Source organism: Sycon ciliatum, chromosome 3 (assembly GCF_964019385.1).
Source record: "Sycon ciliatum chromosome 3, ocSycCili1.1, whole genome shotgun sequence".
Lineage (NCBI taxonomy): Eukaryota > Metazoa > Porifera > Calcarea > Leucosolenida > Sycettidae > Sycon > Sycon ciliatum.
Window position 1 is genome coordinate 43,621,085 of NC_088645.1, and position 13,428 is coordinate 43,634,512.

At 48.1% G+C, this 13,428-nt stretch overlaps 1 protein-coding gene across 1 annotated transcript; it reads right to left on the reverse strand.

Annotated features, from left to right (window-relative positions):
- Positions 1-2,724: 2,724 nt before the first annotated feature.
- On the reverse strand, positions 2,725-4,101 carry LOC135813115 (uncharacterized). The gene has a single exon (XM_065326333.1). The coding sequence runs from the start codon at positions 4,099-4,101 to the stop codon at positions 2,725-2,727; it is 1,377 nt and encodes a 458-aa protein (XP_065182405.1).
- Between the last annotated feature and the right edge of the window lie 9,327 nt (positions 4,102-13,428).

Below are 13,428 nucleotides of genomic sequence, written 5' to 3' on the forward strand. Positions count from 1 at the left end.
CCCCATACGGCAGGTATCGTTTCCTACGCAACCCTCAAGGCCTGATTTCCGCCGGGGATGTTTTCAACTGCCGCACTGATGCTGCGTTCGATGCAATCCCGAATTTCGCCAAGGTTGTAGATGATTGCCTGGCCTATGATGACGACTTTGCCTCCCATGTCACCCATGTTCGTGACATCCTGCTGTGTGCTCGACAGCATGGCATTACTCTGAGCCCGTCCAAATTCACCTTTGCGTCACGTCACATCCATTTCTGCGGCTACATTGTCAGTCCAGACGGCTGGGTTGTTGACGATGACAAGGCAGCGGCTATTCGCGATTTTTGACATTCCTGCGAACCGCACTGATTTGCGTTCGTTTCTTGGCCTGGTGAACCAGTGTAGCGAGTTCTCACCACACCTCGCCGCCTGCACTACTCCGCTTCGTGGTCTGTTGAAGACGACCCGTGAATTTGTCTGGGATGCCAACCACACTGTTGCGTTCGAGAAGACCAAGTCTACTCTGCTGTCCCCTCCTATCCTGGCCTTCTACCAGCATGGACACGACCTCCGTCTGGAGACTGATGCCTCTGCACTACGTGGTCTCGGCTTCGTTCTGTGGCAGAAGCAGGATGATAAGTGGCGAATCATCCAGTGTGGCTCCCGCTACCTCTCTGACGCTGAATCTCGCTATGCTGTTGTTGAGCTCGAGATGCTCGCAGTCGTTTGGGCTGTGCACAAGTGCAAGTTGTACTTATCCGGCACCCTATTTGATCTGATCACTGATCACCGTCCGTTGATCCCGATTATCAACGCGTATTCTCTAGATCAGATCGAGAATCCTCGCCTTCTTCGTCTTCGCCTGAAGCTGCAGTCGTTTCAAGTGCACGCTTCCTGGCGAAAAGGCTCTGATCACGCGTTTGCTGATGCGCTGTCTCGCAATCCCGTCGGCATCCCGTCTTCAGATGATGAACTCGGCGAAGCCCCTGCTCTTCATTGCCGCAGCATCCGTGTGTGCATGCTCCGTGACGATGGTCCTCACCCCAACCTGAAGTTTGCTGAACTTCGAGCAGCCGCCTCAGCTGATCCAGTCTATCAGTCTCTTGTCCAGTGCGTTCTGCATGGTTTTCCCGCTCGTCAGCGTGATTTGGATGCTCCACTACAACCCTTCTGGAATGGACGTGAACACCTGTCAGTGGACCAGGGCATCGTCATGAAAGGCCAACGCATTCTCGTTCCCTTGGCCATGCGTCAACGTGTTCTCGCTAACCTTCATGCCTCGCATCAAGGTCTCGTCCGCACTAAGGCTCGCGCCCGACAGCTCGTGTACTGGCCTGGTCTCACCGCCGACATAGACACCCTTCTCCGTACCTGTTCCGCGTGTCGAGAATTCCAGTCGTCGCAGTCAGCCGAACCACCGATGAATGACCGTCATCCTACTCTGCCGTTCGAGTTTGTATCCGCTGATCTGTTCTCTTGCCAAGGCTATGAGTTTCTTGTTTATGTCGACCGTCTGACTGGTTGGCCGTGTGTTGTTCGAACCGGCAGGACCACGTCATCACACGATGTCATTCTCGCTTGTCGTCGTTGGTTTGCCGATCTGGGTGTGCCTGCTGTACTGTGCACCGACGGTGGCCCCCAGTTTGCATCGAAGAAGTTTGCCGACTTCTGTAGCCGTTGGCAAGTGCAACGCGTATCCTCTTCCCCGCATTATCCCCAGAGTAATGGACATGCGGAAGCCGCAGTGAAAGCTATGAAGCGCTTGCTGCTCAAGACCTCGTCAAATGGCAATCTCGACACAGATGCATTTCGTCGTGGTCTACTGGAGTGGCGGAATACGCCCGGTCCGTCTGGCAAGAGCCCAGCTGAGCATCTTCTCGGGCATCCACTTCGGTCTTTCGTCATTGCTGAGTGGACGCAGTTTGATTCCTCGTGGTCGACCGTCGCTAGTGAGCGTGAAGAACAGTCACCACCCTCGACACCTGTTTCAGCCAGTACTCCCACCCACCGCTCTCTTCCCGTTCTCCGTATCGGCACTCCTGTGGACGTCCAGGATCCGAAGACGAAGCGTTGGACAACCCGTGGCGTGATTGTGGCCATTGGGCAGCACCGTGACTATTTCGTCAAGTTGGCTAGTGGTCGAGTTTATTGGAGAAATCGCCGTTTTCTTCGTCCGTTCTCTCCACCCGTGCCGTCACCAGCACCATGTGTTTCACCACAGCCGTCTGTTGCCGTTGCTCCTGCTACGCCTCCTCCTCTGCGTCGCAGCACACGAGCACACCAGCCACCCTCTCGTTTGAACATTTCCTCCACCCGTGGACAGTCTTATGCATCTTGATTTGTTCTGGACACATCGTGTACATGTTCTTGTGGATTGTTCTCATATCGTATCTTTCTGTATCCTTGTGTGGCATGCTATGTCTGTTCCGCCGTGTGCTATAGGCCGTTGCTTGCCATACTTATTTGTTTGTTTGTTTGGATTTGATAGATAATACTGGATTTGTTTTCTCAGCATTATCTCGAAGGGGCGTGATGTATAATGGATTCCCCCATGCCATATTTGACCTGTAGTTCATGTACTCCCGTACTAGATTTGTACCACAGTTGTATGACCTCGCACCATAACGGCATGCTTGCTTGGCTTGGGAGATACTTCCGTGCTTCATGTGTTTTGCCTCTTCAGTTGTGTTTTCCTTCTCTTCAGATTTGTTTTATAATAAATGTCTTCTTGCTAACTGTAGACATATCACCCACCAAACCATCGATCCAGCTCCTCCATGATGGCAGTGTAGGCGCCTGGACCATCCAGCACGTCTGCAATTAGGTCTGCTGCAGAACCGCCGGCTAATGCCTCCCGAAGGTGAGCCAGCTTGTAGTCCTCAGACATGAGCGGGTTCTCATGGACCAAGTGGAGGAATCGCTGTTTCCACTTTAGGTACGACGGTCTCTGACCGTCAAACTTCGGCAAGTCGAGCGGCTTCAGGGACCTGCCCAGGCAAAGCTGGTAGAACGCATCCGGCCAGTTCGTGCCGCCACCAGGTAACATATTCGCTTGCTGTGGTGCAGGTGCCAACGGCACAAACTCTGCTGCAGCATGGCTCAATGCACTCTTGTCAGCTGTTTGCTTGGCACTCTTCCTTACTCTTGGTGCTGGCACTGGTCTGTCATTGCTGGGCTGGGCCTGTGCAGAGGTGGCTGTGGGAGTAGGCTGGTTGCTCGCAGCAGGTGAGTTGTAACGCAATAGGCTAGCTCTGTGCCTATGGGCTGGTCTTTGGTTCATACTACTATGTGCTGTTGTCACATGGCTAGTACCACTGCTTGCTGCTACATGTACACTCTGGCTAGTAGTAGTACTAGTAGCTGCCAAACAGGGCTGGACTGTCCCACTAGCACTCACACCAGTCAGACTCAGAGGCTGCACTTGAGTGTTCTGCTGCAACACTGACCTGTCACTTGCATTCACTCTGGAGTCAGGAGCGCGTGTGCTGAAAACACCAGAAACCGTGACTGATGCGTCTGCGTCGCTCCTGTACTGTCTGGCCCTGCTCCTCGTTGGTGGCAGGATCTCTCCGTCGGATCGAACCGTGCTCAGGGCGCTGTTCGGGGAACGGATCCGTGCCGATGCCAAAGGTCTACGACTCCGGACCCCAGGCAAACTGCCACCAAGCCCAGTCGCCTCACCGCCACTGAACTCGTCGGAGGAGGACTGCTCTCCATCCGCCGACTGAGCATGGATCTCCGCGTTGCCAGATGCAGAAACTGCAAATTCTACGTGCGGTTCCTCATACTCAGTACTAGTAGCGCCGGTCAAACTTTCACGTTGTTCTGCTGCCCTGGCTCGCTCCACGGCTAGCCTCTTGTTGGCAAGCTCGATCTCAAGGGCCAGTTCCTGGCGTTTCAACTCCGCGATCCGTTCAGCTGCTTCCAGCTCCATCTCTTGTTCTCGTCGTTCGATCGCGGCCCTCCTGCAGCTCTCTAGGCTGCTGTGATCGTACTCGCTGGCCGACTGTGCGGGCGTCTTCGCCTTGCGTCGGCTCCGAACAGATTCCTGGTCGGAGAGGAATCTGGACGGCCTTTGTCCAAAATTCCGTCTGGCGCTCCGTCTTGGAGCCTCTTCTGCCATCGTGCCCTACTCTGGCACGTTCACGGAATCACTACGGATCTCGCTCTTCGGATCCGGCTCGAAGGACCAGTTTATGTTCTGTCGCGCACACACATTGGTGCAGAAGACTGTATCATTGTTCACAAGACTGTTGTTATTCTTCAAGACTGAGTAGCACCGACTCTTCTTGTTCCAAGTACTACTAAAGAAAAACTCTCTCAATGCATTACAGCGCAGCCAAACAAAAGGTACCGCAAAAACCTTATGCCGCACGCACAAGAACACAACAACCAAAAAAGCTACACGGTGCAAAGCTGGCTCAGCGAAACTGACTCGAGCGGAACCTAAATCGGAGCTCGCCGCCCAAATACATTATTACATGAGGCATCGAGGTGCAACCAAGCTGAGCGCATACATGGATAGCGATACTACCAAGAGCTAAGGTCAACACAGAGAACAGGCAGTATGACCGCAATGGCCTCGATCACAGCTAGAGGACGAGAAAGCAGACCGCAACTGAACAGGTGTCAACGCATCACACGTTTTTCTTTGCAATAATTTGTGCAGGATCGATCAGCTTCGGTCAACCACAGGTTCCGGATTCGTCTGATAATCCGTGTCAGTGTGCATTGCATCATCAAAATGACGTCAACTTGAAATTCTGTCGGGACAGCACCCATAGTGGAGTTGCACACTCTGGGGGGTTATGCTTATGTACTCTCGCCGTCACTGATTGTAGTGGACTGGACATGTTCTCAAGGGAGTCGTAAACCTACGACTTCCTGGTGCATCTACTTGTACTAAGGTCTTGTACTTGTAGAACATGTACCACTGTATGGAATTTGATGCGAACAGGCGGATTATTGCAATTTTATGCGATTCGTATGCAATTTGCGTCGAATTATGCGATTACTAGTATTCGATTTTGGTAGGAATTCTGCGAAAAATTATGCTAGCATAATCTGTCAAGGCCTAACATATATGTGTATCCTTTTTCGGTCCGGTTTTCAGAAGAGCCTTCAAAAATAGGACACTGTCGGAGTGTCCGAAAAATCGGACGGTTTGGCAGCACTGCCTTCGTGTCGAATGGCAGCGCGGCAGGTGCAGCGCACTCGTCAGTTGCAGCTCTCGGCTGCATAACTGGGGCCGGGTTGCATTTGGGCCCACTACATTATGAAGTCACAGGCTTTTTGTACAGTCATGTACTTTCATACACCTGTAGACACGACAGGTTCGCTTGACACTAGAAAAGCGATCCTGTCAGCTTTTCTATTATTGTGTTCACATGGCAGAAAAAACGACATCGCTATGCTACGTAAGTTTCTACGTAAGGTGCTCAGTATTAATTTTCACTTAGGCTACTAGTTTCTACGTAAGGTGCTCGGTATATATTAGATCTACCAACATGTGGTAGCCGGCGCGTGCTGTGCACGTGCACGGCAGACATTGTGTTGCATGTGCAGTCCGTTTCGGATGTGCATGCGCGCGCGAGGAACTTCCTTCTTTGGAACTGCTTCTTGCATGAGCTGTTTCGGATATTTCGTGTCCTGGTTTATTTTGCTTCGGCTCTGCTGAGACCTCCTTTCACGGAATATTACTCAATGACAGGTGAGTTGACCCCTTTGATTCATTTGCTTGTGTTGACTCTTTCATTTACGAAAAGTGTACTGATTTTAGGTGGAATACAACAAATAATGGAAAACTGACAAGATCTCTTTTCTAAATTTAGCTTTTCTGCTGTCGAAGCCTCCTTGTACGGAATACTCAATGACAGGTGATCTCTGAGTTGACCAGTTTCCTTCGATTCATTTGCTTATTATTATTATTATTATTATTTGTTTTACATCGGAAGCTCAACAGTGCAGCTGCACACATATGAATTATGCTCACCCTTTCATTTACGGAAACGTGTGCTGATTTTATTCGGATTTAGATCCATTCGTATCTCTTTGCCCTTGCCAACAGTGTGCGAAGAACACGAGTTCACCTTCCTGACGGTAAGGTTATGTTGCTGCTGAGGCTTAGATGTGTTGTCGAAATACTCATGAATACTCATGTTCATTGTACATTGGTACGTTACAAGTAAGGCACTGGTCAGGGTAGAATCTGAATTTTCCAGTTGGCAGTTCCCAATCTGGAGGGAAAGGTTCAAGGACGCATTGACCGAGTATGCAAAATAAATTCGCATATCAGGGAAAATCTCCATTATGGAGAGGTTCATGCATTCAGTGACTTGTTTGCTTCATACGAAACAAGCCAATGGGTGCAATCTCGTCACGTGGAAATCTCGTACGATTGGATTTGTTTACTCGAGTCTGGGCTGTTTGATTTGTGAGTAGCGCCGAAATTGCACTGCCCCAAATAAAGTTGTGTGCCGGCAGAGCAAGAATTACGATCTGCAATCTGTTTGTAGTACCTGCAAAAATGTGCTGTACATGTATCGTATTTTCTCTGTTGTTGTTTCAGTTGCCATCATGTTGCTAAAGAAAGGTTCAGTGACTCATTTGTTTCATACAAGACGAGTCAATGGTTTGGTCTGGCTTAGAATCTTTCGCTGTAGAAGAAATCTATTCGTGTCTCTATTGGAGAAATAATTGTATTCACTCGTTATAAAATACCATCGGTCCCTTGGTGTTCGTCCTAAAGTAAAGAGGTTTGGCTGGATATCATTCATACTCCCCCAAAGTCGTGTAACATTTTATTATTATGGAGTGCCTTGTTTATCTCTCAGTACCTCCAACCATAATCCTTGCCCCTTATATCCTCAGGATCAGTGTAAATGTTGGAACGAGGTGTCGGACTCAACAATGTATTTAATACATGTTTCTTGTTCCTCCTTTGCTGTGTTGTTTTAGGCAATCGTGGACTTGTAACACTTTGAAGTCGTTGAACTACTTCCAAAAGCTTTATCGACATCAATATGATTACGATTTCAGTACAATATGATGCCGGGTGACCTTATCCCGACATCCGATGACTACAATTATAAACACAGAATCAACAAAAACATCTGCGGCACGCACCTGGCTACAATTCTCAAGTAAATGTGATTTAGGGTGTGGACATCTGAATTTTCTGAAAGACAAGACAATTCCATTTCAGAGTCACGAAATTCTGCAACAGCAACATCCACAGAATGACCTGCGTATAAAAAAAGTATCACCGCCACTACCCATATGATTCCCCTGCAGAAGAACATGACAATGCAAGACTACAATAGTGCAATTTTCTGCAAGAAAAGGCTTGCACATCAATGCGTGTAATACGGTATTGAATTTGATATGATACACATGTAGAGGGGCTACATCAGGGAGTCGTCAAATGCCGGTATTTGACGACTCCCTGGGCTACATGTAGGCCATCATTTAGGGCATTCCATTGGTGACACAATTATTATAATAATATCTTTAGCTAAAAAACAAAAGAAATTATAGCAATAGAGAGGTTCTGCACAACGAAAATTCGAACGAAGTTTCGCGACAGGCCTTGCGAAAATGTGTACGAATTTTCGCACGAACTTTGTGTTCTGCACATTTTCGTAGTTTGCATGCGCCAAGTGCACGTACGCCATGATCCGATCTCACGAAACTTCCTACGAAAGTTCATTTCGCGTTCCCTGCAAGTTTCGCGTCCAAAGTTGCGAAAGTTCGTGCGAAGTTTCTCACTTTGTGACGTAGAGCGAAAGTTCGTACACATTTTCGTTTTGCAGAACCTCTCTAATAAAAACTGCTTTATGGCAGTTTTCTAAAAAAAGTTATTGTGTTCTAGTCCATGGACCCCGTCTAGAAAGTAAGAAATTAACGAAATGTGATAGCCGAAAATTAAAATTTCACACAAAACCTCACAGTAATCACAACACTTGAGGATCTTAGTTTAAAAAAAATACTGCTTTCAACACTTGTTTAGTCTGATCAAGAGTCCATCTTGGTCTGACACTTCATGGGTGACTTGTACGAGTACTGCGCCAACATGCATGAATAGGAAGGAGGACCACGAGGGGTAAAGGTCTTCTCGCTTTTCATCCTGTGTGTGATTATTGTGAGGTTTCAAGTGTGAGAAATTTTAATTTTCGGCTATCACATTTCGTTAATTTCTTACTTTCTAGATGGGGTCCATGGACTAGAACACAATAACTTTTTTTTAGAAAACTGCCATAAAGCAGTTTTTATTGCTATAATGTAGACAGTGCTGCGCAGAGGAGGAGGCTGTTTTGCAGCGCATGACGACTGGTTTGGCGACACTACTACTTGTAATACAATTACAAATAGTCGCAGGGCATCAAGGATTCCCCAAGACCTTTCGTCTATCGAGGGGGTTTCCAAACTTTCCATAATACCAGATCTGTAAAAGAAGTGATGAGCAAGAGGTGGGCAAAGAAGGAGATAAAGACATAGTCTAGGGCAGAGCTTTGCACTTGAAGATAATGATTGTAAGCGTGATCACTCGCCTATAAGTAGACCTGGCAACCTAGTCGTCAGCGCAGATTCGCCACCGCGCACCACCAGAAGCAGCAGCTACCAATATCCAAGACCGCCTACCGCAGCCGCAACAGCGAGCAATTATATTATGTCCTTGGCACGCGAGAAGGGTGTGTCCAGTATTCTGGCCACCGTTCCTATAGGCCTATGGCTGAACACGTACACGTACATGTTACGTGCAGGGACTAATTTACTTCAAAAAAATTGCATAGCAATAATTGCTACACACCTCGATGTTTGCATAGCAACGCAACAATTTTGCATAGCAGTTTTTTTCCGTCGACAATGCAGTCTTCAGTGCACTTCCACTTATACCGTCAACAAACGCCATGCTGCCTCAAACCACGAAGCGAGGACGCCTTCTCCCTGCACATCTTGCAAAATATCTTGGTCACAGCTCCACCACTCGACTCTGCGCGAATCCATTCTTTTTTGGGATCAAATTCAGCAATCCACTTGTCCACAGTACCTTGCTTCACAGACATGCCGGCAGTGAAGAGGCTTCATCAATAAGGCTAGCAGAATTTTACAAAGATAAGTCCTGAACGGTCGAGACGCCTACTGCTAGTGAAGCAACGCGGTCTAAATCTCAAAAGCAGGTGAAGTACTTGTCGACACTCGCCTCGTGCTTCCTGGGCTGCACTTCAAGTAAAATTTAATAGGCCTCGGTCACACTACGGCAAGTTTGAAGCTGGACGCAGCGTCAACCCGCATCACTTGACGCAGACGCGGGGTCACACAGTGTTTTTTTTTTGCAGCTCATGACTGCCGCGGCTTGACGCATTTGTCTACGTCACAAAATCACCATGAAAACTCAATGACGACACGGATTCCCACGGAATTAGGAAACCGGCCTTTTGCTTATTATACAAAAAAATTGTCGGACAAAGTTTTCGAATTTTTCATTGATTTTTGATTACAAGAAGACGAAAGGTCCACGTGGCCACGCGTGCACGATCGTTGTTGTTTCTTTCCGAATTTGAAGCCATTTTCAGTTGTAGTGTCATGGATCAGGCAAGAAAAGTCCGCATCGCAGCTGTGTTTCTCCTGACTTCGCCATGCTGGTTGTCCTTTTTGGGGCTCTTGACGACAACACAACACTCACAAGTCAACAGGCTCCAGTTGGCCGATGACCCACTCAAACAACTGGTCCTTTCTCGACATCATGTTCTTCTCAGAAAATGCCTCGCTCTTCCTCCAGGTTCGGAGCAGAACAGCCTCGGCCTCGTAGGTCCACGGACTCATCTCGAACAAAAAGAGGGAACAAAACAAACCTTGAAGAGACGAATGTCGAATAACTGCTCAACTCAAGCAAAGTATCTAGCTTGAAACTAATTTTACTTGAAAGATACTGTTTTTCCGCCAAGCGTCACTCCCATCAGCGGCAACGCAGCCGATTTCCCCACGTCAGACGCAGCAGCGTCTGACGCTCAAACTTCCCGCGTTGCGTCAGTTGCCATGGAAAAGCTCATGATTCTGACGCTGACGCAGCATTTTTGCCGTAGTGTGACCGAGGCTTAAGCTTAGTTAGTTAGTTTCAAATGCACGTGCTGCGGTGCGCGTGCGGAGATAGTGTGACATATGGCCATGGTCCCGCGGCCCGCGCGTGCGTATGCCGGTATGGTGTAAAATCTACCTGCGCAGTGCAGGCTGGACAACCACACACACACAGTCTAATCTAGTCACAGTGCATGGCGCGCCATCTCGTGGCGCCAAACCAGCCACACACACTGTAAAGCTACACATGTGCATGCGCTACGCGTGCACTACAACTAATTACTTACAAGTCTATGTCCAGGGCCATACTTAGCTGTATGTTGTGTCGCAGTTTACCAATGGTTTACCGCGACTCACTACGAACTTCGAATCGCAGACACTGTGTTTTGCGCGATGCGATACCGGTTAAGGGGGCACATCACCCAAAAATTCGCTGAAAAATCGAATTTGTAAATTCATATTGAGTGCTACGTCAGTTGAAAGAGCATGAATAGCTGCAAATTCTCTGAAAACTGTGTCCCTATCTGACCAGCCGTTCAAGAGTTATGGCCGAAAATGTGCCCTTGCAAGGAAAGATTTTTTTGTTGCATGCTGTCATTTGTTGGCAGCACTGTATTTGAATGTGAGCAGACCGTGCGCAACTTGTCGTATTATGGAAACACGCGAAAGTGTGCAGAATTTTGCCCCAAGTCCAAAAAAGTCCAAAAAATCACGTTAAAAAACCACGTATTGGGCTGCACGGCGGCGGGCGAAGCCCGCCGCCGTGCAGCAGGACTTTTGCCAGCACCCTCGTGACGTTGCAGATATGTGGCTTGATTATTGTAGTTGACGTTGATTTAGTGACTTTGGCAAGTTTGAGTCGTGTCAAGAAGTCAGGTAGGATTCAGTACTAGGCAGTAGTGAAACGTGAGTGGCAGTCTTTGCCGGTTTCTGAGGGCATCCTGGATTTGGTTTGCAGCGCTGTGGAAATGGCTTGCTGTGGAGGTCCCAGCACTGGATGTTGTATCAAAGGTACGACCTCGTAGCACGTGCCAAACCTAAAAAAATTCAAAATTTGCCTTGGGTCTGTGGGAGTCCGTGAAAGAACGCCCACTCGTTCCGTTGTGACAGATTCCAGGGCCACGTTGAGGGGCCCTACCCCACCACCCATGGCTGCTTCTGGACTTGTTTTAGGTTTGGGTCCCGCGCACGGACAGAATGGGCACGAAAATGTGAAAAAAATGTAAATGCATTTGTTTGGCTCCTGGGTGGCTCGCACACCGTAGCACTATGCCGGAAATTTGAGTTTTTCCGGCCTGGAAAGCCTGTCAGTGAGACGCAAGAACTTGTAAATCATGTCCTGAGGGCCAGCATAGTGGCAGGAGTGTGTGGTCAAAATTTCACTCAAATCCACTGAGAAACACCAAAGTTACGGTCAATTGAATGCCATATGAAATTTTTGGGTGATGTGCCCCCTTAAGGGGGCACATCACCCAAAAATTCGCTGAAAAATCGAATTTGTAAATTCATATTGAGTGCTACGTCAGTTGAAAGAGCATGAATAGCTGCAAATTCTCTGAAAACTGTGTCCCTATCTGACCAGCCGTTCAAGAGTTATGGCCGAAAATGTGCCCTTGCAAGGAAAGATTTTTTTGTTGCATGCTGTCATTTGTTGGCAGCACTGTATTTGAATGTGAGCAGACCGTGCGCAACTTGTCGTATTATGGAAACACGCGAAAGTGTGCAGAATTTTGCCCCAAGTCCAAAAAAGTCCAAAAAATCACGTTAAAAAACCACGTATTGGGCTGCACGCACGGCGGCGGGCGAAGCCCGCCGGCTTGCAGCAGGACTTTTGCCAGCACCCTCGTGACGTTGCAGATATGTGGCTTGATTATTGTAGTTGACGTTGATTTAGTGACTTTGGCAAGTTTGAGTCGTGTCAAGAAGTCAGGTAGGATTCAGTACTAGGCAGTAGTGAAACGTGAGTGGCAGTCTTTGCCGGTTTCTGAGGGCATCCTGGATTTGGTTTGCAGCGCTGTGGAAATGGCTTGCTGTGGAGGTCCCAGCACTGGATGTTGTATCAAAGGTACGACCTCGTAGCACGTGCCAAACCTAAAAAAATTCAAAATTTGCCTTGGGTCTGTGGGAGTCCGTGAAAGAACGCCCACTCGTTCCGTTGTGACAGATTCCAGGGCCACGTTGAGGGGCCCTACCCCTCCACCCATGGCTGCTTCTGGACTTGTTTTAGGTTTGGGTCCCGCGCACGGACAGAATGGGCACGAAAATGTGAAAAAAATGTAAATGCATTTGTTTGGCTCCTGGGTGGCTCGCACACCGTAGCACTATGCCGGAAATTTGAGTTTTTCCGGCCTGGAAAGCCTGTCAGTGAGACGCAAGAACTTGTAAATCATGTCCTGAGGGCCAGCATAGTGGCAGGAGTGTGTGGTCAAAATTTCACTCAAATCCACTGAGAAACACCAAAGTTACGGTCAATTGAATGCCATATGAAATTTTTGGGTGATGTGCCCCCTTAAATTAGTCCCTGAATCAGTGAATGTATAAAAAAATTGATCTGGCAGATACATGTACATGTACATGTATTATAAGAAGGACAGGTTTTAGGTTTCATTCATTCAGACAGGTTTTAGGTTTCACTCATTCAGACAGGTTTTAGGTTTCATTCATTCAGCCAGGTTTTAGGTTTCATTCATTCAGCCAGGTTTTAGGTTTCATTCATTCAGACAGGTTTTAGGTTTCATTCACTCAGACAGGTTTTAGGCAACTAATACTTGTCCTCTTCACCGTCTTTCAAACATTCGATTATGACCATGGCACGGGCATGATTGCTGTAGTTCTGTCACCAAGCAGATTCAAAATGTTTGGCCTCAACGCACCACTCCACGAGTAGACTACATCATACATGACCATGATGACCGCTGGCTAGTCTAGCCTACTACTACTAGTACCACTACTACTGTACTAGTACTGCCTAGTCTACACAGACCACAGTATACCAGGAGTCTACAGCATCGCGTGCACCCTAGCGCCGAGTTGTACGTTATAGTGGCGCATGGCGATGTGTCTGTCACTGTCAAGCGGTCACATCATGCACTCACATCAACTAACTAACGCCTTGAAGGCTTGAAAGTGATGACGTCAAAAACGGCCAGGGAGTACTAAGTTGACATCAGATTTCTATTTTGGATCCACTAAGGTGTGACTTTGCTATTGCCTCAGTATGTGGGTGCATAGCAACCCACTCATGTCGCATACAGGTGTGACTTTTACTTCGCCACCAGTTGTAACCCCGCCCCCAGTAGCCAAATCAGTCAGTTTCACTGGTAACATCACCTTGCTGAGAGTAAGACGGCTTGAAATGTGCTTGGATCCATAC